This window comes from Herpailurus yagouaroundi, unplaced genomic scaffold (assembly GCF_014898765.1).
Source record: "Herpailurus yagouaroundi ecotype Mexico unplaced genomic scaffold, PumYag 139, whole genome shotgun sequence".
Classification (NCBI taxonomy): domain Eukaryota; kingdom Metazoa; phylum Chordata; class Mammalia; order Carnivora; family Felidae; genus Herpailurus; species Herpailurus yagouaroundi.
In genome coordinates, this window is record NW_024412394.1 from 81,773,037 (window position 1) to 81,799,011 (window position 25,975).

The following is a 25,975-nucleotide window of genomic DNA, read 5'->3' on the forward strand; positions in this document are numbered from 1 at the left end:
CAGATTTCTTACCTGGTGATAAATGTTCTCATAATCAAGGTCTGAATATTTATAAATCAGACAGGGAAAAATACACAGAGGAAGACAAGATGGCATTTGAAACCGTATGCCTGAATTTATATCCCCAAATGACAAAAAGGAGTAGGGGGAGAGTCAGAACCTGTTAGCCTGTTTACAAGTCTATGATCAGGGGCCTAAGGCAGGTCACAGTGAAATGAACAATGTGGCTCCATGGAGTGATCATCTGAACAAAGCAGCATTTCATAAATGCATTATAATACATTCCTTTTCTTGGATCCTCACCACTAAGTCAGCTGAAGAATCTGTTCTTAAAAGCAATCGTAACTTAATTTTCCATCATTGCATGAATCTGGCCTTCAGGGCTGTAGGTTATTAATTTAGAATAAAATGATTCAAAATCTCCAATAAATAGTCCAAAGTTTAAGGTTTTAAAAATTTATTTAGTTAGTTCATTAAAAAACTCCCCCCACTACCCTCAGGCTTCATCCATGGCATTTTCAGGACCACATCCTGTTCTGTAGCTCCTTTTATTATCCACATTGTATCAGGTTTCTTACTGGAGTCCAGGCAACGGAAAATAAACAGACTTGCATCTGGGGAATCAACAAAGCAACAGTGGCCAAACAACACCATGAAAGGGAAAAACACAATGTCTGTCACAGGAGTGCAGCAACCCAGAGAGCACATCAGGAGCGGGGCTCACTGGTGGCGGCAGCTATGTTAGCGTTTCTTTCTGCCTCAAGTTCAGACACAAGTTGGACTATCTCCGGGTGACTGAATTTTCCTGCAAGGCAAGAAGACCGAGAAAGAGGTTGACAAGAGGATACATCAGTTTCTCCAGCTTGATCCTAGGCTTGTCAGGGCCTGGGTTCTGTGATCGACTCCAAGACAGAATACAACTCCAGGTCCCGGACAGAGGACCACTTGGAGCTTATCCTCCATCACCCTGGGTGCCACCAAGCATTGGGGATGACAGTCGGGCAAAGAACTGTTCATCAGGCAGAGCTAGGGAAAACTTCACCAGGTAGAGAGCTGGACACAATCTCTGCCCATTCTGAAACCGGAACTCACGGGCACAAAGCACATACATATAAAAAGACTAATAGGAAGAGCAGAAGGTCTAGGCAGTCCCAGGATGCAAATGTGTCTCTTGTACACAACTACACTAAAACCCACTGATCTGTCTTCCCTGCTCCTCAACCCTCCCAGACTTCTGCCCTGGGCAGCAACCTACCTATAAGCTTTCTTAGTTGAAGGTGGTTGGCGTGCAGGATTATCAAACCCATCACTTCTTCCCTGTTTTTTTCTTGCCAGTGCCTTTGTTGTTTACTGTTCAGTTCAAATTTGATTCCATTTATTCCCTATCATCAACCTCTTCTCTGAACGTTCCCTTCACTTTCTGGCCCTGATGTCTGGCTTGTCCTGAGGACATGGCTTTCCCTGCAGCCTTGTCACATGGTGGATGTTTTCTCTCTCACATGGCTCTTTTCACTGGGCCTGGGTCTGCCCTCTAGCTCCCCGTTGCCTCCAGGCCACCGTCTGCCCCACTGTGTAAAGGTCACGCTGTCACACTATTACCGCAATTCCACCAAAATGGCTCTTACTTAGGACACACCAATTAGCAACACGTTGCTGAATCTGATCACTAGCCCTCTTGAAGCATTTTCTTCCCGTGGCTTCTGGGACTCCTGACTTTCTCCTTTGAAACCTATCTTTTCCCCACCTTCCCCATCTAGTGGCAACTCCATTCTTCTATAGTTGCTTAGACCAAAGTCCTTGGATTTCTCTCATAAATACCCCTACACAAATTCTGTTGGCCTTTATATTCAGAATATATCCAGAATCTGGCCGTTCCTTTCTTTTTGTATCGCTACCAACCTGGCTCAAACCACTATCATTTCTCACTCGGATACTGCAATAGCCACCAGCTGGTCTCTCTGCTTCCAGCCCAAGTGCCCCTTTCAAAACCCAAGACAGATCCCACTCGCCCCGCGATCCACCTCCGCGAAGGGGTCCCCATCTTGCTCAGAGCACAAGCCAACCTCTTAGGCTGCTCGGTGGGCCTCACCTGCCACCCTCTCCTCTCATCCACCCCCACGAGCCACAATGGCCTTCATGCTGCTCCTCTCTTTTCAAAAAGAAAAGAGACAAAGAGAGCCCTAAGTATTGACTGAATTAGAGAAATAAAATTGTAAATGTTATCAAACTAAAGCCTTTAAGTCCCCTTCAAAATCCTAATAAAGGGGGGAGTGGCACCCGGCTGGCTCAGTTGGTAAGCATGAGACCCTTGATCTTGGGGTCATGAATTCGAGCCCCACATTCAGGGTACACTTTACTTAAAATCCTCATGAGGTTTGCCATGTACATCTTCATTGCTCCCGAACTGAGCCTGTTGTTTTCTTTAAGCATTTTTGAGAAAAGCAACCACTCCTTACATCACTTATATTACTTAAAATTCTTACCTTTTTTAAGCGTAGTGCACCAGAGTGGAAAGTGAAGTGAATTTTAATCTCAACTCAGCTGCGGGCACGTCACCCTCTTTCTCACCTCATTTCTTCCTCAATGAAATCTGGAGTTTAAACGAGATGACCCTTCCAGTTCCCACATTTTTTGATTCTACTAGTAGTCTGATGTTTCATTTTCTACTTTTCATTGTGAGTGTATCAAAATAGAAGATGATAGTGTGAAAATGCAAAGCACCACATAAATATGACTTGTATTTTAGAGTTACGTTATTGGTGACGCAGGCTATCTTGGAGACCGATCATTGCTCACAACGGGTTGGCAAACCTTTTCCATAAAGAGTAAGACAGTACATACTTTAGGCTTTGTGAACTATGTGGCTTCTTGCCGACTACTCAATTCTGCCACTGTGGTGTAAAAGCAGTATAGACAATACATAGAGAATGAGTGTGGCTGTTTCAATAAAATTTATTTGTACAAACCAGCACCAGTCCAGCTTGGCCGATGAGCCAGAGTTTGCTGATCCCTAGTTTACAATGCTATTTAGCTGAAGTCAAACATTTCCGAGCACCGTCTATATCAAAGATAGATGAGACAAACCTGGTCTTGGCCCTCACACAGCTTAGTACGGGATAGGCTGAGCAACTGGGGGTTTTGGGACAAGACCCAGTAAGAAACATCCTTAAGGAAAACGCAAATCACACGGTCACATTATGGCAAATGCAGACTGAACAAAAAGAAGGGAATACCTCATGTTGACAGGGAGGATTCAGAAAGGAGACTAGGGATATAAGTGGCCTCAGACTGCAGAGCTCTTTAGGCCACTCCAAAGTGTTAAGATCTTACTTTTTAGGAAGAGGAAAGCCACAAAAGTTTCAAAAAGGAAGATGCGATTGTATCTAGGTCTACAAAGGAAGAAAACGTTGAGACCTGCGGGATGAACTAGTGAGCCTGGCTGGCCGAGTGAGGAGGCTATGATACAGAAATAACAAGCAGAGAGAGGCAGAGAGAGAGGCAGAGAGAGTGGGGCTGGAAAAGAGGAACCAACCTCATGAACACCAGCCAGCACCTCCATAGCGTATGCAGCTTCACTAAACACTGTTATCAAAATGAAGATAGTGAAGGCTTCTTGCCAGGTATCATTCTAAGCACTTCACGTGAACTAACCTGCCATGTCTTCAAGTAGCCCTATAAAGTTGATTTTAAAGATTTAAGTAATCTCTATACCCAACGTGGGGCTCAAACTCACAACTCTGAGATCAAGAGCTGCACACTCTACTGAGTCAGCCAGGCGCTTCTATAATTATCCTTATTTTAAAAATACAGAAACTAAGGCCCAGAGCTACGTTGAGTAATTTGCTGGAGGTTACACGGACTGTAGGTGGCAGAACCAGAACAAATCAAGCTCCCGGCCTGTGCAATGGAGCACTATAATGACACTGATGACTTCAGCTGTCTGGGGTTTCCTATTTTTACATCTCTTTTTCTACCTTCATCTCACATGACTTTACTCCTATGAAGACCTTCAGATTACAATGTACTTTCACATATATTTTCTCTCTTGAATCTCAAAACCCACCTATGACTCAAGCAGGGTCAGTTCTGTGCTTCCCATTTTTCTGGGAGGACACAGAAAAGCCAGGACACTGCCCGGGGCGGGGGGGGGGGGGGCCCACACAGGCAGGTGTGGACGTGAACCTGGCTTGGTGCTCAGATCCAAGGCGCCAATGCTCTCCCACAACAGACCACCTCTCACCATGAATCCCACCCTTTCCTATTTACGTGCCCCAGGTGAAAGTGTCAGAAGAAGGTAACAACAGCAGATTTCGCTAATGTCACGTCAGTCACTACGCGAGGGGTAAAAGCCAAACTAAAATGGTGTTTCCTGAAAAGAGCACCGAGTACCTGCTGTGGAATCATAGAAGTCCTGCAGCCTCCCCGGTGTGTTCTCAAGGTCTTCATACTCGGATGCCTGAAGAATCATCTCACACTGGTCCAGCTGCTTCACAAATTTGGCTTCTGCACTAGACTGGGTCTCATACTCCTAAGTGAACGGACAATTAAAGCAGCATGATGAGAGCCGCAGGACAGGGTCCTCCAGGAAAATTCAGACTCTGGTACTGACATGTAAAAGCACACTGTGTACTGGCCGCCCTTCTCGACCACGTACAAACCCTTCCCAGACAAACCCTTCCCAGAGAGGCTTTGGCTGTCATTTCACGGCTCACCATCAGCACTGCTTTCGAGAAGGGTGTGTGTGCCAGTCCGTGCATTGCACCGGAGGCCTCAGGAGGCTCATTCGTTCACATCGACGCTCCAAGCATTTCTCTTCCTGTCTGGTACCCTGTCTGCATGTCAAGATCGTTACTCTTTAACCCACCCGAGTGCTGGAGGTCTTTTTAACTTCAAGCTAATATTTCATCTCACGTTTCTCAAATGATTTCCCTGCCCATTTAAAAAACAGCTTCCTTTTCCTTTTTTTTTTTAATTTTTTTTTAACACTTATTTATTTTTGAGACAGAGAGAGACAGAGCATAAACAGGGGAGGAGCAGAGAGACAGGGAGACACAGAATCTGAAACAGGCTCCAGGCTCTGAGCTGTCAGCACAGAGCCTGATGCGGGGCTCGAACTCACAGACCGTGAGATCATGACCTGAGCCAAAGTCGGACGCTTAACCGACCAAGCCACCCAGGCGCCCCTTCCTTTTCCTTTTGAAGTGAATTTCTGGCTTTCTCATTTAATTTTCGCTGTCCGTTTCCAGTGGAAATCTCTGTCCTTGCTATCCATACAGGGAGGATTCAATCGAGTCCCCCTGGGTTATAACTCCTGAGGATACAATCAGGGTCTGGGAGTTCTTCATGCAATGGTGTGTGTGTGGTATTGGTGACAAGGAGGTGGTGAAGGCAGCGGATGGGGAGCAGGGTTTTGTTTTTGTTTTTGTTTTTTTTTTTCTATCTTCCTCCCTTGGGTCTGTCTCCCTCCTTACTGCAAAACTGAACCAAAAAGCTACAGGAGGGCTGCCTCTTATAGCATGACACATGCCACACAAGTCCTAATTAATACTGTATAGAATCGTTCTTCTATTAAGACCAAAGTGTTCCCAACTGATTTCCCTGCAAAGTTCTCATTTGTAACTCCACCCCAGATGTGTCTGGATAATGAACCTGTCATGCCTTCTTGGCAGGGTGATGTGATGTGAATCACTTAAGGTTTCTCAGTTTCTATCAGATGCCTTATTCTTATAAAGGCAGCTATTTGGATTTTGATAGAGCTGAAAATTGTACATGGAAAAACCATTTTAATATGAGACCAAATACATTTTGTTTTAATTCAAAAGCACTTAAAAGAAACTCCTTTTACTTAATGCTGATTCACATTTACAATTATATATAAATATAATTATAAATAATTATAAAATATTATAAAATATAATATATATATATTTAACAAATTCAAGTTCATTATTTAATGAAAAAGAAATGGAATATACTCAAAATATAGCAGTCCAGGATTTTTCTCTATTGAAAGTGAGAAGAAAAAGATTTCGAGACCACTAGGAAATACCACATACTGTATAACAAATTCTGGTGAAATTCCATTTCTCTTAAAAATGTAAATTGTTGAGTTTTTTTGGTCAAAAAATAATGGTACAGACATTCTTCAATTTCACTTTCCAACAAGGAGGCAGGGTAAGAACAGTGTGGCCACAAAGCTCTAGAAGTAAGATAAGGCATCTTTGGGAACGTACTGCAAGTAGTTTCTCACGACAGAATGCAGAATTAATTGCAGGAGGAAGGGAGAGAAGACGCTGAAGGAGGAGGAGGGCCAACTCCCAAAAGGCCTTGTGGTTGTGAGAAGTGGTTTCGGCTTACCCTGCAGCTACTGGACATCACCGAGAGATTTCAGGCCAGAAGGGTCACGATCAGATTTGCGTTTTAGAAAGATCATTCTCTTGGGCCGCCTGGGTGGCGCAGTCGGTTAAGCGTCCGACTTCAGCCAGGTCACGATCTCGCGGTCTGTGAGTTCGAGCCCCGCGTCGGGCTCTGGGCTGATGGCTCGGAGCCTGGAGCCTGTTTCCGATTCTGTGCCTCCCTCTCTCTCTGACCCTCCCCCGTTCATGCTCTGTCTCTCTCTGTCCCAAAAATAAATAAAACGTTGGAAAAAAAAAAAAAGATCATTCTCCCTTCGGTGTGGAAAATGGCTAGATGGGAAGCAGAGAAATGAGGCTCTGAGACTGTAGCACCAGCAGAGAATTTTGGAGAATCTGGTCTGGCTTAATCTCATGGCAACGAAGATGGGACAAGAGTGCAAATTTGAGAAATGCTAAGGATGAAGAAGGGAACCAAAATATGAATGTGAACAAAAGACAGAGCTGAGAATGACTTCCTAGTTCCTGGCATGCGTAACTCAAGAGGGAGCAAAAGAGAAGAAACAGACCCAAAAGACTGACAGAACAAAGAAACAGCAAAACCGAAACCTAATGAGCAACATTTATAAAAAAACTAAGGTACGTAGCATTACCATGTATCACAAAATATACATAAGTGGGGACAGACAAACCGCCCCCGGCCATAAGCCCCACTTTCTTTTTACATTTTTTAACGTTTATTTATTTTTGAGACAGAGAAAGACGGAGCATGAACGGGGGGGGGAGGGTCAGAGACAGAGGGAGACACAGAATCTGAAACAGGCTCCGGGCTCTGAGCTGTCAGCACAGAGCCCGACGCAGGGCTCGAACTCATGGACCGTGAGATCATGACCTGAGCCGAAGTCGGACGCTTAACCGACTGAGCCACCCAGGCGCCCCATAAGCCCCACTTTCAATCAGCAGGAGCAACAGGGCATCTGATGCACCTGAGAACTGGAGAAGCTCAGGACAGTCAAGATGTGTGCTCCAACAGCACCTGACACAATCCCAGCCAAGGTGGATTCACCAGTCTGACCTCCTGGGGCTCCTCCAGGACAGGACCCCACATAAACAGAAGCTGCTGGGGTGGAATTAAAACCGAGTGAGGTAAAATGGGGCGCCTGAGTGGCTCAGTCAGTTAAGCCTCTGACTCATGATTTTGGCTCAGGTAATAATCTCACGGTTCCTGGGTTCGAGCCCCACATCGGGCTCTGTGTGGCCAGTGCAGAGCCTGTTTGGGATTCTCTCTGCGTCCCACCCCCCTTAAAATAAATAAACTTAAAAAAATAATACAATTGAGTTGGGTAAGATAACAAGACGAAGCAAAGAAAAAGTCCGGATAAAAGTGGGGAAAGAGCACAAAGCCAGGGAATATCTGAACATAAGCCACCGAACATTTTAACATCCCATTAAAATACAAACCGAAACAGAAGAGGAAGTTCTGTGAAGTCAAAAAAAAAGTTATCTGGACCAAGTTTCCTTCCAAAAGTTAAGGAAAATGAAGTGCATATCAAAATGAGCAATGTAAAAAACACAGAGATCAAATCCCCTACAAGGCTACCAGAAGATAGAGCAAGGAGCAAAATGACATCTCTACAGAAAATTCACCTCAGAAAGACATTCTTCATTTTTTTAAAGGATCAAATCTGTAAGAAACTACTTCAAAAATAATTAAAAGATGCTAAGAAAATGGTAAGACATGAAAGAACCACACTAAAAAAATTAGAGATAGAGATGAAAGAAAAAGTCATTTTCTCAGTGAAGGCTAAGCAGCAAACAGGAACACTGGGATATTTTAACACGATAAATAATGCCTTAAGAGAAACAGAAATTGCAAAGGAAGTTAGGCTTAAAAGTCAAAAAGAAATGAACATGATGTAAAGGATCTGAGAGAGAAGGTGACAAATACTGAGTTGAAGAAGAATCAACAGACAGATACGTAGGAGTCTTGGGGGGGGGGGGGGAAGGAAACTAAAGTAAAAGAAAAACTATATTCAAAAAAACTTTCTTGAAATTAAAAGCCCATACTAAATAGCTAAGGATATTGACCCAGAAGGACCAATACCAAAGCATATTCTAATGAAATTACCATATATATTTAAAAAAATCATTTGTACACCTATGCAAAAGGAGCATCTGACACATAAGGAAAATAAAATTATTATCTAACAACAATGCTTTACGACCAAAGAGAATGGAGGAATGTATTTAAGATATTCAAGGAAAGAAACTGGGAACCATGGGATTTTTATATCAAGCAAAACGGACCTTCCAGAGTAAAGAACACAGAGGAACAATTAAAAACAGGCAAGATTTAGAGAATATTGCTCCTGTGAGTCCTTGTTGGAGAACTTACAAGAGAACAAGTTTCAGACACACAAAATGACCAGGAGAAATTGACATAAGGACTGGTGGTGAGCATCAACAGGGACTCATAGAACTTTTTTTTTTTTAAGTAGGTTCCATACTGCTCATGGAGCCTAACATGGGGCTCAGACTCAGGACCCTGAGATCAAGACCTGAGCTGAGATCAAGAGTCAGACACTTAACGGACTGAGCCACCCAGGCGTCCCAGAACTAAGATTAAATGAGGTGTGAGAGACAGCATGTAATGGTTAAATGTTCTGACAGTCTAGATGGAATTCAACTATAAAAAAATAAAGGGAAAATAAAAACAGCATAGGCAAAACAATTTTTTAAACTGTGTTTAATAATCGGAATTGACGATGGTGGGACATACAATTGTTATTCTGAGACACGTACATGTGTAGAGAAGGATAAAGCCTATATAATCAGGGTTCCTTGTATGGAAGAAAGTATAATATAGAAGAGGTTAAGACATAACATAAGAGGTTACGTGAAAACCGTACAGTACTGTATCTGAATTGAAAACACCACCATGAACTCAGGAGGCACACACACATATATATCCTAGCCCTGTCCATTAAAAACATGAAAACCATAATCAACTCAGTAGCAGGAAGCGCCCTAGTGCACATATTGTGGTCTTGAAACAACATAACCCATTTAACAAAACCAACCAAACAAACAAAAAACAGGAAGGAGGTCTAGCTGAAGCGTGTTCGAGATAAGTGAGGCTACAATATCCTGCCATTCCTGCCATCAAGGAAACAACCAAAGTCAAGTGTTAACCCCCCTTTCCTTTGTGAACTGCAACCAAAGAGCAGATAAGGAAGAAGCCTCTGCTAATATAATTACTTCAACTACTAAATGAAAATAAAATAAAAACAATAGTGTCTTACGATTCTGCAACCCAAAGGGATTAAGGGATAGAAGCATCAAGAAAAAGGATGGAGGAAGGGCTAGATGGGTGACTTAAGGGGGGCACTTGTGATGATAAGCACTGGGTGTTATAGGTAAGCAATGAATCACTAAATTCTACTCCTGAAACCATTATTACACTATCTGTTAACTGACTAGAATTTAAATAGAATTTTGAAGAAGAAGAAAAAGAAAAAGAAAACCCAGACATCATGTGCCTCATGATGAAAGAATCCAACACCACCTACAGTTTTGCCACAAAGATCCAACGTAAGTCTGATCCAGCCTCTGGATCCAGCTGCCACTCTGCAGAAAACAGGAGAACAGAGGAACATGAACTGCATCATGAGTGTGCAACTGGCAAAACCCATGGCAAAACTATGGAAAACTCTGTAAGCCACCTGGTCTGAATTCTTCAACAGATAACTTGCAAGAAAAAGAAAGAGATGGGGTGGGGGCCAGTGACAAACTATAGATTAAAGGAGATTTAAAAGACATATTAAGCCTTAAAAAAATGCGCAAGATTAAGCTAAAATGTCTAAGGATGAGCACTTTGGTGAAAAAAACATAAAGAAATTCGGTGATCACTGAAAATCAGGACAGTGGGTTCTTTTGGAGGAAGGGAGGGGCTGGCTTTGGTCAGGGCCTAGGAAGGGGCTTCTTGTGGTGAAATGGTCAAGTTCCAAATCTTGATGTAGGTGGTAGTTACCAGGATGTCATCCCTCCAGGAACTCATGCTATACAAAGGTTTTTGAATTTTTTTCTGTTTTGTTTTTCAATACAATAGTTTTTAAAGTAACAAAAATGACTGAAGAAAAGGAGGATGCTGTGAACCTGCTGAACAGGATACTTAAGTGGAGCTCCATTAGGCTGTTGGATTTGTATGTTTGGAGCCTCAAAGGAAGATTTTCAGGACATATGGAATAATCAGAATGTGACCACTGAAGCCTTGGAGGAGTGTGCAGAAAGGACAGGCCAAGGACACAGCCCTGGGAAGACAACATCGGCTCTGACAAAGTCGGCTGAAGAAGAGGAACACTTGAAGAAACTCAGAAAGAGCCAGAAAGGTACAAAGAAAATCAGGAGGGAGCCATGTCGCAGACCTGAGGGACGAGAGGCAACATCTTCTGTGCAGCCAAGGTGTCAGGTGGCACCTGGGCAGAGCAGGACTTGCCAGACAGAGTCACACAGAGGCAGTCTGTGGTCGCTGCAAGAGCAGCGCATGGTGGGGCTGAGTCACACTGGTGGGCTGTGGGGAGGCAGAGGCAGGGAGTGGGGACTATGTCCGACCCATTTAGTGGTGAAGGGAAGTGGAGAGATGTAGTATCTAGGAAGTTTATTTCAAAATATGATGTGTAAACATTATTTACAAGGCTTACAAAAACCTGAAAAAGTTCCCATCTGGAAACTTCTATGTTCTCGGTGAAGGAGGGAAGATTACTTGCTATAAAGTTGGGAGAGAAGTGCAAAGCAGGTGAGCAAAGAGAGGGATGGACAGCTGATGTGGGGCCAGAGACAGAGAGACTGTCTGTTGCCAATGAGGAGTCCTGCAGCCCAGAGGCTCAGCAGAGCCTGGAGACCTAGATGGGTCGTGAGTGATCCCGGTCCCCAAGGCAGGGGGGTGGGAGGGTCCCTGCATCAGCACTCTGCAGCCTCCAGGTAGCACTCGGGAAGACAAGTTGACTGAAATGACTCAGACTGGGGTTCTGTGGAGCAACAGAAGAAGTTCAAGAAGGAGTTCAAGCTGCAAAGAGATACAAGTCCAGGTCGTGAAAGGGAAGAGAAGGGGACGAAAGGGGACGAGGCCACAAGTCTCCTCCCTCTTCCTTGGGGAGGGGTCGGCCCCGAACTGAAGAGTTACATGAAGTCTCTCTCTTGCACCTCTCACTCCCTACTTTCTGTGACTCTCCCTCTGGGACCCAGCACACTCATGTTGCTCTGCATCAAACTTCCCAATAAAATACTGCACCTGAACTACAAAGTATCCTTTGTAGGGAGACTTTTTAAAGGGTACCCATTAACCCACCGTGTCTCCAACTGATTGGACTTCCGGCAATAGCAACTGCATGAGGGGCAGCTCCTGCTATGCCTTGGGATTCATGGGGATATTTCTTTAAAGTGAAAGGCAGGTGGTGGGGTGAACATCTTTCGGTGATGCTTTGAGAAAAATGAAAATGTTTGCTCTTGACTTACTGATATTTGGTTTCACACTTCTATGGCAAAGATAAATTATAATCAAGGATGTTGAACTGCATTAAATAGATGTGACCCTCTGGGTTCATAGCTATTTACAGTGGTGAGCAGCTATGATTAACATTTCAGAAATCAATCAACTGGCATTTTCTTTTTTTAATTACATTTTTTTTAAATGTTTAATTTATTTTTGAGAGAAAGAGAGAGGCAGAGACAGAGGGAGACACAGAATCCGAAGCAGGATCCAGGCTCTGAGCTGTCAGCACAGAACCCGATGAGGGGCTCAAACCCATGAATCATGAGATCATGACCTGAGCTGAAGTCTGACACTTAATAGACTGGGCCACCCAGGTGCCCCTCAACTGGCATTTTCTATGTAACTGTACTATTCTAAGTTCCCTGGGTACAGAATGACCGTATCTTCTTAAACCAAAATGAGAATATATGGAATGGAGACAGAAGAAAGATAGAGCTTACCGTGTGCCAAGTAATATTCCAAGCACTTTACATATAGTAATTAATCTGATTGCCATACAACACTATAAGATAGGCATTCTACTGCTATTGCCATTTTATAAATAAGGATATTGAAGCACACAGAGGTTCAATAAGTTGCCCAAGATCACAAAGCTAGTAAACAGGGCATCTGAACCCTGGAAATTGGATATCGAAATCCATGTACTAACACAGGACATGAATTATAAAAATGCTTAAGTTAACATGAGAGTGTATATGGGTTGCATAGTGTTTTCCAAAAATTCAAGTCTACCTGGAACCTGTGGATGTGACCTTATTTCCAAATAATGGAATATCTGGAAGATTGCAGATGTAATCAAATTGAGATAAAGTCACACTGGATTGGGATGGACCCTAGTCCAAAGGCTGGTGTCCTTACAAGAAGAGGGAAATTTGGGCACAGATACAGACCCAGGGAGAACAGCATCTGACTACTGAGGCCTACATTGGAGTGATGTGTCTGTAAGGCAAGGGATGCCAAAAGCTAGAAGCAGCATCTATCAGAAGCCAGGCAGAGGCAAGAAAGGATCCTCCCCTGGAGCCTTCAGAGCACAGCCCCGCCAACACCTTGATTTTGGACTTCCAGCCTCCAGAACCATGAAACAATACATTTCTGTTGTTTAAAGCCATCCAAATTTCTGGCAATTTGTTACAGCAGCCCTAGGACACTAAAAGAGTATCTTACTACTCGTAAGTAACTGACATGGTGTCCTAAATACAACAGAACTATAAATGCTTGTTCAATCAACCCCTGTGCTGCATCATAACCTAAAGACAATGCTGAACTAGGAGGCAGGCTTTGTCACCCACTAGCTAAGAGACCCTGGGCAACATACTGCTCCTCAGCCCCGTGTTCTTATGCGTAAAATAAAGGAGTTGGGCATGGATTTTCTTCCAGTTTTAAATTTACAAAATTCTAACATGTACAGTAAAGAGTTATAGAGATGGGATCCAGAAATAATTTTAAAATACGTAAGAATATGGTAAAGTAGCCACTACATAGTACCAAAGGTCTCAGAAAGAGGAAAAACACAGAGAGATACAGAGAAAGAGAGAAAAAGAGAGAGAGAAGGAATGAATTAGTTTTCTAGGGCTGCTATAAAAAGAACCACAAACTGGGGCTTAGGTAACAGAAATTTATGGCTCATGACTCTGGAGCTAGAAGTTGGAAAGCTAGCTGTTGGCAGGACTGGTTCCTTCGGAGGGCTGTGAGGAAGAATCCACTCCAGGCCCTTCTCCTGGGCTTATAGATGGCCTCTCTCATGTTCACATAGCACTTCCCCAATATGCATCTTTGTGTCCAAGTTCCCCTTTGTATAAGGATAACAGTCATATTGCATGAGGACCCACCTGAATAGCCCCATAATAATTTGATTACATCTATAAAAATACCATCTCCCAAAACACTTTTTAAATCCTATCTCAAGGAAAAAAAAAATCCTCCAGTAATCACTTCCTCTTTGAAGAACACCTAAAATGATATAATTATATTTTGACATGAACAATAAAAATCTGAAATACAATTATAAAAAAAAAAAGACCTCCTTCACACTAACAATAAAAAGTCCTATCAATTCATTCAACAAATATTCAAATATTCATGGCCCACCATCTATTTTATATTTTACTAGGCACTGAGAATAAACTACTGAATGGGGGAGAAAAAAAATTGTATCTCCAAATAACGTCTTATTTGGAGATACCTCTGAATTTTAGTGGGACACAATTCAATCCATATCAGAAAGAGAAGAGGGGAGAGGAATATCTTCTTCTGATGTACCGTCTAGAACTAGGTTTTTTTGTCATAAGATCCTGTGAGCTGTGAAGAAACATGTGTTGTGTACGGAAGGACAGTGATACTCTAGTTCCTGAAATACAGACTTTAATAGACACAGGGAGAAAGAGTCAAAGAAATTAGGAACAATTCTAATGTCTAAAACTCTCTTTAAAGAATAATACTAGATACTAGAGAGGTACATTTTCCTGCTTTGTTTTCATGATATTTAAATAAACTTAAATGTATCTGTGCCCCCCAGCATCAGCACATAAATACACACTCACCCCCTTGCACAGAGAATAAGCACTGAGACTTAAACGTGTATGCCCAGCCTGTACCTCAGGGGCCTCTCTTGACCTGAAGCAGCTACTTCATTCATAGGGGTGTATGAATTGGTTAAGGAAAGTTTAAGAGCCATGAATAATATTCTCTATAAATACATTTCTACAATTCTGTCTGAAAAATTTGTTGCTGCCTATTTATATGGTCCTCATTTTTCCCCCCTCGGGCTCTTAACAGAAAAACGAGCCCAACCCTTTCATAGCATGCAAAGATGGGGTTCATGTCAGAAAGTAAGAAAGTGCAAATGTTCCTCCTCCACATCCATCAATATCCCACAGTGTCACCAACAAAGTAACCGAATCCCATGTTCTCTTCTTTTAAGCTGTCTGCTGGCACAGCTCCAACAATTCTAAAGAAGGACTGTCACATTCCAAGGTGGCCACTGTGTACCTGTCCTGGGACCTTCTTTAACAAGCTTAATTGATTCAACCACTGACTTTCATGAGATCATAAAACTGTCAAGGGGTTATCGAGTCCTTTATGCTCTGTATTTTATATTTTTCCAAACTCAAAGTCTTTATTGTGATGTTTTCATTTGGAACCTACTTAAATAAAAGGAAAATTTCCAGTAAATGTAAAGTAATTTTTATAAGTAAATTTTGCTGTAAGCTTTTTTTAGCCAGTAGCTGATGGCTAACTGAGAAAATAATTTAACAGATACTGCCACTGTGTTTATAATAACTAGGAGACACAAGGGTACCAATTCTTATGAAAAGTTTTTTGGTTTTTTTTATTGTTGTTTGTTTTTTGTTTTTGTTTTTTAATTTACATCCAAATTAGTTAGCATATAGTGCAACAACGATTTTAGAAGTAGAAAAGTTTTAAATTAAAGGAGTCTTTCCTTTGTAAAAACAATACTTGAGATTAGTTTCATAAGCTCAGGGGCCCCTTTTTTTCTCTTTCTATGTATGAAATCTCTTTCTATAATGAACTCTATTCCATTATTCCTCAATTCACAGTGTTCCAGAAGTTCACTTGAAAGGACCTACTTTGGCACAAGGGACTCTTTTTCCTAAAGAAACCCTGTTACACCGAGTGACAGATACCACCGGAGCCAGGCTCCGGCTACATACTATGCATATTTTGCCAGATTGAATTTTCACAATTATTTGGCAAGGTAGGCATTAACAGCCACAATCTTTCACCTTCAGTCCCGAGGACAAAACTGTTTCAGTTTTCAGCATATTTTTAACTTAGAAAACAATATGGTATATATAGTACCCACTACAGAAAACCTCTAGTGGGGTCCAGGGCAGACTCAGCTGCTAAACAGATGAATATTCCTACATCAAAGCATATTAATTTTCACATCAAGGGGAATGAGTGGGTACTCTAAACAGCCTCATGTTGATTCAGGTAAATTTTGCCGTATGAGGTGAAGTTAGGTCAGGTTTTTTAAAAACGGGCTCTCTGAACTTTGTAGATTTCCTAACTGAGGATTTAGGGCCTGTGGAGCTGTATTACTCTCACTTTCTAGGAGAAATAGGCCAACTAGAACCAAGTAACTCACCCAAGGGAGGTGGGACTCAAATCCAGGTCTCTGGAGGCAAGCCTTGCTCTCTGCATCATAGTGTACTGCCTCACAAAGGAAGGATGCTCATTTCATCCCATAATTCAGCTAACCCACAGAAATGACATCATACTACAGAATCTGACCACTGAGGAAAATGGCATTTATAGGAGAAACATCTAGTCAGGGTTCAACCTGGTCACTTCCCAACCTGACCCCTAGTGTTCCCAAGTCAAGGAAAGACCTGACCCAGCACGCTAGGCAGTGGGAAGGGAAGTCTGCCAGCTCTGAGGCTCCAGGGAGAGCAAGGGGGGGGGGGGGGGGGTGTGGTTGGGAAAGGGGGAAGATCGTTCTCTGACAGTGGGAGAGGGGAGGGGGGCTGTGGAGGGGGCGTCTCAGGGCTCACGCAAAGAAGGGCCAGTACGGACTGCAGGGAAGTGAGAAACTGCAGTAGGCAAGGATTTGTCTGCTGTTGTTTTCTCTTCACAAATGAAAACCAGCACTGTGGGGGGAGCAACAGGAGCGCGTGGGCTTTCTTTGCTCTTTCCACTCTTCCTGCCCTATGCCGCCAGCCATTCTGCCTCCCACCTTGCCATCAAGCACCGGGAAGGCAGTGAGCACCTACAGGGCCCCTGTTCTGTGCCGGGCATCATGGCACCACTTCACTTTGACCTCACTCAGCCCTTAACAGCCCTTCAAGGTTTCACAGGTGGGCAACAGGCTCAGGGAGGGGAAGAAGCCCAAGGTCAGAGGCAGGAGGTGGTGAGGGCCCACATTCTTTTCAAGGACCAGAAGGCTGGGCGAGTGCAGGCTGGCAGGGTGGGGGTGGGAGCAGCGCAAGAGGAAATCCAGGGGATGAGTCAAAATCTGCACCAGGCATCATGGTGTCAAGGGAAATGGGGAGACTGGAGGGAAGAAAAATTTCTATTAGCCATGAGAAACCCCTGCAGCAACCAGGAGGTGAGAAACAGACACAAACGAGAAAATAATAAGTTAGAGACAGCTTGTTAAGATAATCTAAGGCAACTACAACATTGAAGATCCATATAAACTCAATCACAGTAAATAAAAAGCAACTCATCACATATACTTACTTCCCAAAGCCCATAAAGTTCCTTCCTGAGATCTTCTGGGAGGAGCTGTGTTAGCTGCTTCATAGCTTCCTGAAATACCAAACTGTTATTTTACTCATGATCACATTTATCTAATTAACAATTCAACTACAAAAGCCAAATAGTGGGCTCAAACTCTTACAAACAACTCCCCAAAGGACAGCCAAATGTTGGACAATATTTATAGATTACAAGGAGGGCAGTTGTATACTTTAAAGAAACATGGGTACTTATTCATATGGGGTTCAGCAAGCACTTATTTTGTGGCCTGAAGCACACCAGACACCAAAAAAAAAAAAAAAAAAAAAAAAGACAATAAGGAAGGTGTGAGATGATTACAGAGATATCAGAAGCAAGGCCAAGGTTTTACATTTTGTGGATGAATCACATCTTGTGATTTCAATCATAAGCATCCTGGAGTTCAAAACTAACCTGAGAACAAGAACAGGAAAGTAACGCTGAATAACAAAGCTCAAAGAAATTTCCTGTGTATTATTATATACATTTCCCACTGTTAATATTTTTATTGCATAACATAAAGCACTACACACATGGGCAGTTATTGTCATTGACATAAAGGAAACTACAGGATAGTATTTTGTGGGGTCATACGCACAGGATGAAAGAAAGGGATATTAAAGCATAATCAGCCATACCACCCGTGTAGTATCTGAGCCATTCGACAGCATCACCAATCACTTCTTGCCCTCCCTTCATAATGTCCAGGGCTGGGGCTCTAGCTCCTCCAGAGGCTGCCCAAATGGGCTTTAGGCAGCACTGACAGAAAATACCTTCTTGTACCAAGTTGGAAGCTATCCCTGCAGGTCCTCCACCAGGCCTCACCTCACCCCTCGCAAACACAGCATCGAATACGTGGGCAGTGACCCAGCTGGGCCAGAATCACTGCGGCCACAGTGACCGGTCCAAGGGAAGGCCATGTAACCCAAACCAGCCATTTGAGGGACATCTGCATGGTCTGTCCAGCAGAGGGTAGGAGAGAGAAGGCACTACTCTCTGAAGTCCCCGGAGCCACCCTCATTCCTTCCTCTTTCATTTCTGTGTTGCTCCAGTGTCTTCCTAAAACATCATGTCTTGGGACACCTGGGTGGCTCAGTCAGTTGGGCAGCCAACTCTTGATCTGGGCTCAGGTCATGATCCCAGGATCGTGGGATCAAGCCCTCTGTAGGGCTCCAGGCTGAGCATGACACCCACTTTAAGATGATCTCTCTTGCTCTCTCCCTTTGCCCCTCTCCCCCACTCACGCTCTCTCTCTCTAAAAAATAAAAAAAAAATTTTTTTAAATATCACATCTTGGGGGGAATGAGGTCTGCAACTTACTCTCAAATGGCTTCAGATCCCTTCACCCTCCTCATCCTACACTTCTTAATTCGCTTCAGTTTTTCTAACCGGAGGTGAGGGTCCTTGGCCAAGTGGCAAAGGCCCCATATAAAATCGAATAGTGAGCTGGGAAAAAGCATTGAAAATAAAAATGGGAGGAAAATGTTACAGAACACAACCACTGGCAGAGCGAACAGCATGTGCCAGTGTCAACAGTGTGCTCTCGTAAGTAACATCACCATCTTGAATGGCCCGTAGCATCATAGCACCCTCAGTGGTATCAAATTTAGGGTATTGTGTATCTGCATCCTCACTTGTTTCTTTTTCATAAACTGCAGAAAATGCCTGAAAAATCTTTGCATTTTCAAAAATTAAAGGCGTCTTTACAAATAGATCGCCTTTCTCTACACTATTCCAAAAACACACGTTTGTCCACTGCCTTTGTTTGAAAAGAATGAACTGAGTAATATGTATTTACAGGTATATAAATATCTAAACTCTTGGATTAATATATTCCCTTTATGGTGACGTACCCAGCACCGAACATAGTGAATGAGGTGTGGTCTGACCAAGGTGGGAGAGAATGGGGCCATTGCCTCCATCATGCTGGATGCTGTATTTCTAGAAAGGTAGCCTGAGACTGAATCAGCTTTTTGGAGGTCAAATCCAATAAACTTCCAGTTGATTAAAATCACCCTGTCCTTTAAAAAACAAAACAGATAACAAATATGTTGTTGCTCTCTTCTTGAAATTGAACAAAGATTTTCTGGATCTAAAACTCATTGATATCATGTTATTACACAATCAAAATCTGCATTTTGAGACCTTTTAGGTGGTCAATATTCCTTGTTCGGCAACATATGCCAAAGAACCGTGCCTAACTTTTTAAATGAACCCTCCAAAACCAACTTTGCTAAACTCAAAGGGTACATGGCTCCAAAGGCCAGACTTACCCTCTCGGTGGTGAGCTCTGCCACTCCCACTTCTATACTGAGTTTTGCCTTGTTCACACACAGATTTAGAGTGATAATTTTCCTTTTTTTTTTTTTTAATGTTTATTTATTTTTGAGAGAGAGAGACAGAGCGCGAGCAGAGAAGGGGCAGAGAGAGACGGAGTCACAAAATCTGAAGCAGGCTCCAGGCTCTGAGCTGTCAGCACAGAGCCCGATGCAGGGCTCGAACTCACAAGCTGTGAGATCATGACCTGAGCCAGTCAGACACTTAACTGACTGAGCCACCCAGGCGCCCCCAGAGTGATATCTGTCCTAACTTGACATGCTTCTTCCTGTGAGTAAAGCATGTCAAAAGAATTTGCCTAAAGTCCTGAGCCGAATAAGCTTCTAGCAAATGTCTTAGGTCAGTTTTGTGACCATACCTAGAAAGCATTACGCATCTTCACACATCACTGGTAAGGCTGAACAGTACAAAAGTTCACTGGGGTTTGAACGGGGTTTGACACTTAACTCGCCCATCACTGACTGTGGAACCCTGAGGTTAAAGATTATTAACCTCTTTGTCCTTCAGGTTTCTCATCTGTAAAATGGGGGTTAATAACGGCATCCACCTTAATCGTTGTGACGATTAAGTAGGTAATATATGTAAAGCTTCAAGTATCTGGCACATAATGAGCACTCTATAAAACGTTCACTACTTTTCAGTTTCACTATTTTGCCATGTTCATTTCCATCATAAAGTTTGGTTCTTCCCCTTTGAACGTCCTCATTCTCAAGCAACTTTTAGCAACTTTAACCCTAGAAGATACATACATACCATGATTCTGCCTTCTAACTTAATGTTTTCTCTTTGCAAAAGAATATAACCTGCTATTGCTGTATTCCAGCCTCAATTTCCATCCCACCAGTTCCCGATGATCCTTACTAGGCATCATTCACCAACTGGGGTTATGAAATAAAGTCTGTTTTATCTTGTTTAGGAAGGGGATCAGACAACACATATTGCTTTTGGCCCTAAATTTTCTCTTCCATGCCCTCATTTTCCTTTTCATCTTAATACCTACTCTCCCTCAAAGCAAGCAGCCTTCCAAGTTTATCAGATATGTTCCCTCCCTCCTACTCCAGTTTAAGCCTTCCTGGTGCAGTTGGCTAGCCTCTAGGCAAATAACGCTGCCTGCTTCTCATTATGTGCATTCCACCTTGAGCCAAGAAACCCTCATTTAATTATCTTAATGCATGGTTCAGACATCTAAATCTTGTTCATAAACACCATCTGCATAAAGAATTGTTCACCTTCCAGATCTTTCTCTCTGTTCCCAAATCCTAACCAGCAGCAGGAAGAGGTAATGGAATATCAGCACTCTTCCAAGCTTTTGGTTTCTTGTCCAAGAACTTGTGGTTCTTCAAGATGCTTCCCCTGTCCCTTCTGATTATGGCACTGAGTCCCCTGGAGAACATTGGAGTGGCAGCAGCCAGGAAGTACAAGGAAACCAGAAAAATTCTCATCATTGCCAGGACAGGACGTCCAGAAAGGCAGCGGCACTGACGGTTCACATCTCCACCAGGCCCCTCCACAAGGTGTCACCAGCCAGGCCTCAGTCGTGTCAAAACAGTAGCACGTTTTCTCTCATCTTCAGTGGCTAGAGAGCCTCTGATGGGTCTTTTTTTCTTCCAAAAGGCTCTGGTTTGTTCCTCTGTGGAGGAAGCCTCAAATTCATTATGTACCTTCATGGGGACAGTTTGTCTTTTCTCCTTGTTCTGTGTCACTTTATAGTCTCTGATGACCCTCTGGTACTTCAATATACCATTTCTCCTCCACAAAGTCCAAATTTATCATCCTGAAATGAGCTGCATAATTAGGGAGATTTTTCCCTATCCCCTCTCCTTTATGTCATTACTCAACATGATCTGGTTCAGGGTTCATTCCTCTCTGCGACTCTGTCTCTTGAACTAATTGGTTTCTTTTTCTATAAATTCTGCCAATCGATCTAGGAATTCTTTATTCCCAACAGTCTAGACTCCTACAGAGAGACATCTCCTCAGTTTCCTCCCTTTTTCACAAGCTGTCATGATGCTGAGCCTGTATTCTGGATCTGTATTTTGGCAGGAAGAAAACATTCCTTATGTGATTTTCCTTGTTCCCATAATGTTAGAACTCCTAAACTAGGATTCCTTGTGGATCTTCTTGTTTCTGGAGGGATAAAAATACTGTTGGCTACTGAACTCCAGTCTCCCTCAGCTCTGAGAACAGATATTCAGGCCCACCTACTCTGTTAAACCATGTTGATGAGGATCCATCCACTTAGAAATTTATGACCAAACTCCTGTAATAAAAGTAGCTTGCAATAATCCCTGAATGGAGAAACAGCTGTTCAATAAAAAAAAAAAAAAAAAAAAAAATCCTGGATTTTCCAACCTCTGCCTCAAATATGTGTCCTTCTTTGGTCCTGGACTTTGGATTTAGAGTCCAAATTAACACAGATTTAATATTTTATTGTTGTTCATTTCTTACTATTGCCAAGTATTTTTCTTCACTTCTGACCAATAAATTAAAATACTAATGGAAAATTCACAAATTACTATAATATTGATTATATTTGTGATTTATAGAGCTTTTCTCCAAAGAGCTTAACCAGTATGGAGAATTCCTTCAAGATCTAGCTACTTCCATTGTTCTAATGAAAGCCATACCATCTATGTCCACATACTAATGAGAACAGAAACCAACAGTTTCCTGTCTCTGTGTTAAACAAGGCTGGGAATAGGCATACTTTTCTGATCTTGTGTTAAACAAGGTTGAGAACAACCAAAAACCAATGCACTGCTTATTCCACGGAATCCTTGCTTCTGGAAGAGAAGACTGTAAACCACCCAAAACAGAGTAAACACTAACAGCTTACTCCTCAAGAATTTAAGACTTTGCCACATCAGTCCTACCAATCCAAGGCTGTTTTGCCCTAAACCTTGTGCAATCTAACCAGCTGCCCATCTCGTTAAGATCCATCTAAGCATCCTCCAGCCCTGGCCCTAAAACTCGATAAATATTCTCTCCTGACTTCCCTTTCCTGAGACACTACTAAAACTCTGCCCAGGTACTCTCCCTTACTGCAACAGGTCTAATAAACTTAGCTTTGCTTCAGCAACAGGTTTCTCTGGTAGTCTCTTGTGGAGTCAACAGTCAACACTGACCTCTTCTCGCCTATGTTTTTCTTCTTTGGGGATGTTATCTGCTGGTGCTATGTCCCCAACGATGCATTCTGCCATATCGTGAACCAGGGCTAGACGAATACATCTGACCAGGCAAAAAATGGTGAATAATTACACAAAATTAGATTCACTACAAGTTCCTTCTCTATACTACTTTGAAGTTGCATATTTTTTCTCCACCCTCACAGGGTATTTTAATGCAGTATTTTCTAAGGTAATTATATTCTACCAGCCCACAACAGTTCTGATTCAAAACTGCTAGCTAATATTCAACATAATAATACATGAATGCAGAGGAAACGGTTAACATGGATTTTTTTTTTAAATGGCTGGTTTTTCAAATTTCACTTTAAAAGGTTGATAACTTCAGAATACAACGCCAAGAGGAGATGATCTGGTTACAGTATTTACTTACTGATACAAAATTCAGAAACAATCATCCCCTAGTATACTAGTTAGATGTCAAAATGAGTTGCTTTATAAAGAAATGGTGGAGTTGGACAGATCTAGGTTCAAATACAGCAATCATTTATTAGCTGTGTGACCTTTGCCAAATTACTTAATTTCTTTAAATGCTCAATTCTGTCAGCCTTCATTTTATCATCTGCACAAAAGGATAATAATACATCATAAGGTTGGTCTAAAAACTAAATTTGATAATTTATGTTCCTGATAATGATTAGTGATGAAGATAATCACTGTCAAAATAATGAAGGCAGGTCATAATATAAACGCCCCAGAGGGCCATCTGTTTCACGTACCCACTATCTCCAAGGTGGCACAAGGCCTAACAACCTCCTCAGGGGTGTCCCATCCACAGTCTCTCTCTGTCATCCAGTTCAAATCTCAGACCACACTTAGGCTTATCTCTATTCGACACCATGTTCATCTTGTACTTTTTGCCAGAAAATCCCACTTCCACACCATCGACAGAATAACAGGGCTAATGAACGCTCTCTAATGGACCTTTGCTACACATTGATTTACTTATTGTTTCCAGAATATACCTTTACGTTCCTACCATCAGGGCCTTGGTTGCTAAGCTGTTCTCTCTGCACACTGTGCCATCTACTCCTCTACCTCATCAACTCTTCAGAGCTCACCTCAAATTCCACTTCTTCCACTTCCCCAAGAACACATGATCTCGTCTGTTAGAATAACTTGCTAGTTTTTTCTTAAACTTTGTATTTATTTATTTTTAAAGTAATCCCTACACCCGACGTGGGGCTCAAACTCATGACCCCAAGATCAAGAGTCACATGCTCTGCCAACTGAGCCAGCCAGGAGCCCCAACCTTGCTAATTTTTTAGCATAACTTATTTTGTTCCTTTTATAGAAGCCAGTTGGGACCCGTGTAACTCATGGGAGACTTATTTTACTGTCTTAACTATGAAACTTTGTCCTGTGTTCAAAAAGCATTTTAAAACACTTGCTGACTGATTGAAGGACAAGATATCCCTTTCTTAGCTACATCCTGCACATTACCTCTCTAAAAAGTCACCTCACAAACAGGTGCTAGTATTTATGAAAGGGGCTAAATTAAAGCACATGGTATAGTAATACAATAATAGAATTTTAGACATGCCACACGCACTCTCCAGCCCTGGAAATCCTAATATCACACTTGTTTTCTTGAGACCAAGGCAGGCTCTATCACTTGCCAGAGAAAACCCAGAATGCAGTTTACAACTGAAGCAATCAGCACCCATAATTCCCCTTCCTACATCCTGAATCTGTATGGTTTATCTCTTGACAGATAAACTAACCTGCAAGAATTAGACACAGGCCTCAGTCAAGGGAAGTGGTGCATATGCACAGACCAGAGATCTTAACAAGCATCAATGTTCACATCAGCTTACCGGTCTTTGTTAAGATGCTCATCCTTGGTCACCAGAGCCATAATTGCCATTCTGTACATGTGATCTGATACGCTCTCTGGACTCTGAACATTTCTGTATACCCAGCCAGTCCTTGGGACTCTCTAATGAAAATGAAGAAAAGAAAGAAGTTTATAAAAATAAATATTTAAACTATCTGTTATGCTCTTCGAGACAAGTCCAGGGAATAGGGTATAGAAGCAGGGTCATGGTTTCAGAAAGTAGTAAAAATTTCTCAACTAACCTCAAATAAACCAGGGAGGTCAGAGAATGAGAAAGAGAGAGAGAGAGGGAGAAATAATTCACAAGCATACCATGCAAAATTCCAATAGTCAAATTACTCTGTGTTACTAAATGTGTAAATTAAGGAACTTATACAAGTCCTTTGGACAGAAAAATAAAGCTGTAAATTACTGTGTTTTTCCTAACGACAAGAGTTGGGACTTTCTGCCTTCAGACAATACCATTCCACACGCTAGAAACTCTTGTGGTGAAAGCTTTCAACTTGAACAAGTGACAGACTTCCAAATTCTGGAGCAGAAAGGAGTAAGGCATTTCTAATCGTTCCTGCTACCACCTGTCATAATTCTTCCTTTTGTTCAGATCAGGATGTGCTCTTGTGAGACTGCATTTTCTCCCCAAAAGTCCACATTTTAAAAGGACTGTATATAAACAGTAGCAATGGTGGCAGGAAACATAATCTGCCTTTAACTTGTAGAAATTCTGCCGAAATTATGGAGTGGGGAGGACGCACAGGATACAACTCCAGTATGTACTACAGAAAATATTCTGTTAAAAAAAGAAGTATTTTTATCTCTAGAAGGAGCTAAGAGATTGAAGGCACCCCGCTTCAAATCTGCCGGACGAAGGGCAGTTCCGCTCTTCCCACCTGCTGCTCGGAGGGCCAAGCTTAACCGCGCAGCTGAGCGGTCGTGAGCCCCGCCTGTACTCTGGGCGGCCTCGGGCCAGCAGGGAGGGTCCCGAACATCCGCGCGCCGGCGGTTGGCCAGGAACCACTCGAGTGGCTGCCCGGGCCGGTCCCCGGCCGAGCACCAGGCCTGCCTCCCCACACGGGGCTCTCGCGGTTCAGACTCCGCCGGGCCTGGGCTGGGCCTGGCAGCCCGGCCGCGCCCCCTCCGCCCGCCGTCCGGACGCGCCCCCGCTCCCAGGGCAGTTTCTGGGCCCAACCCTGCGAGGCGGGAGGGCGGAGGGAGGGTGAAGGCCCCGGCCCGCGGCGAGCAGGAGCTTCAGGGCCCCCGCGGCCACCCCGGCCTCTCCCCGCGCGCCGCCCGCCCGGCCCCAAACGGCCCTGCCCGGCCCGGAGCCCGTTCACCTTGAGCTGCCCTACCAGCCGCAGGAACTGCAGCAGGTTCTGGGCCCCCCGGCCCGATAGCTCCGCAGCGGAGGCCGAAGCCATGCGGCCACCGGTCTGGCAGCTCCGAGCAGGCCGCGAGGCCGCCTCCTGAAGCTCCTCCC

General features: G+C 43.1%; 1 protein-coding gene across 2 annotated transcripts; it reads right to left on the reverse strand.

The window, feature by feature from the left end:
• Positions 1–440: 440 nt before the first annotated feature.
• On the reverse strand, positions 441–25,975 carry HDDC2 (HD domain containing 2). 2 transcript variants are annotated; one of them, XM_040474553.1, is made up of 6 exons: positions 25,848–25,975; positions 24,482–24,603; positions 22,605–22,707; positions 17,107–17,175; positions 4,390–4,528; positions 441–805 (listed from the first exon to the last, which is right to left on the reverse strand). In XM_040474553.1, exons 1-6 carry the CDS (start codon positions 25,914–25,916, stop codon positions 708–710), a joined length of 600 nt encoding a protein of 199 aa, XP_040330487.1. In that variant the 5' UTR covers positions 25,917–25,975; the 3' UTR covers positions 441–707. The 2 variants fall into 2 exon arrangements, with proteins under 2 accessions (XP_040330487.1, XP_040330486.1); XM_040474552.1 differs by having other exon boundaries at positions 25,833–25,966.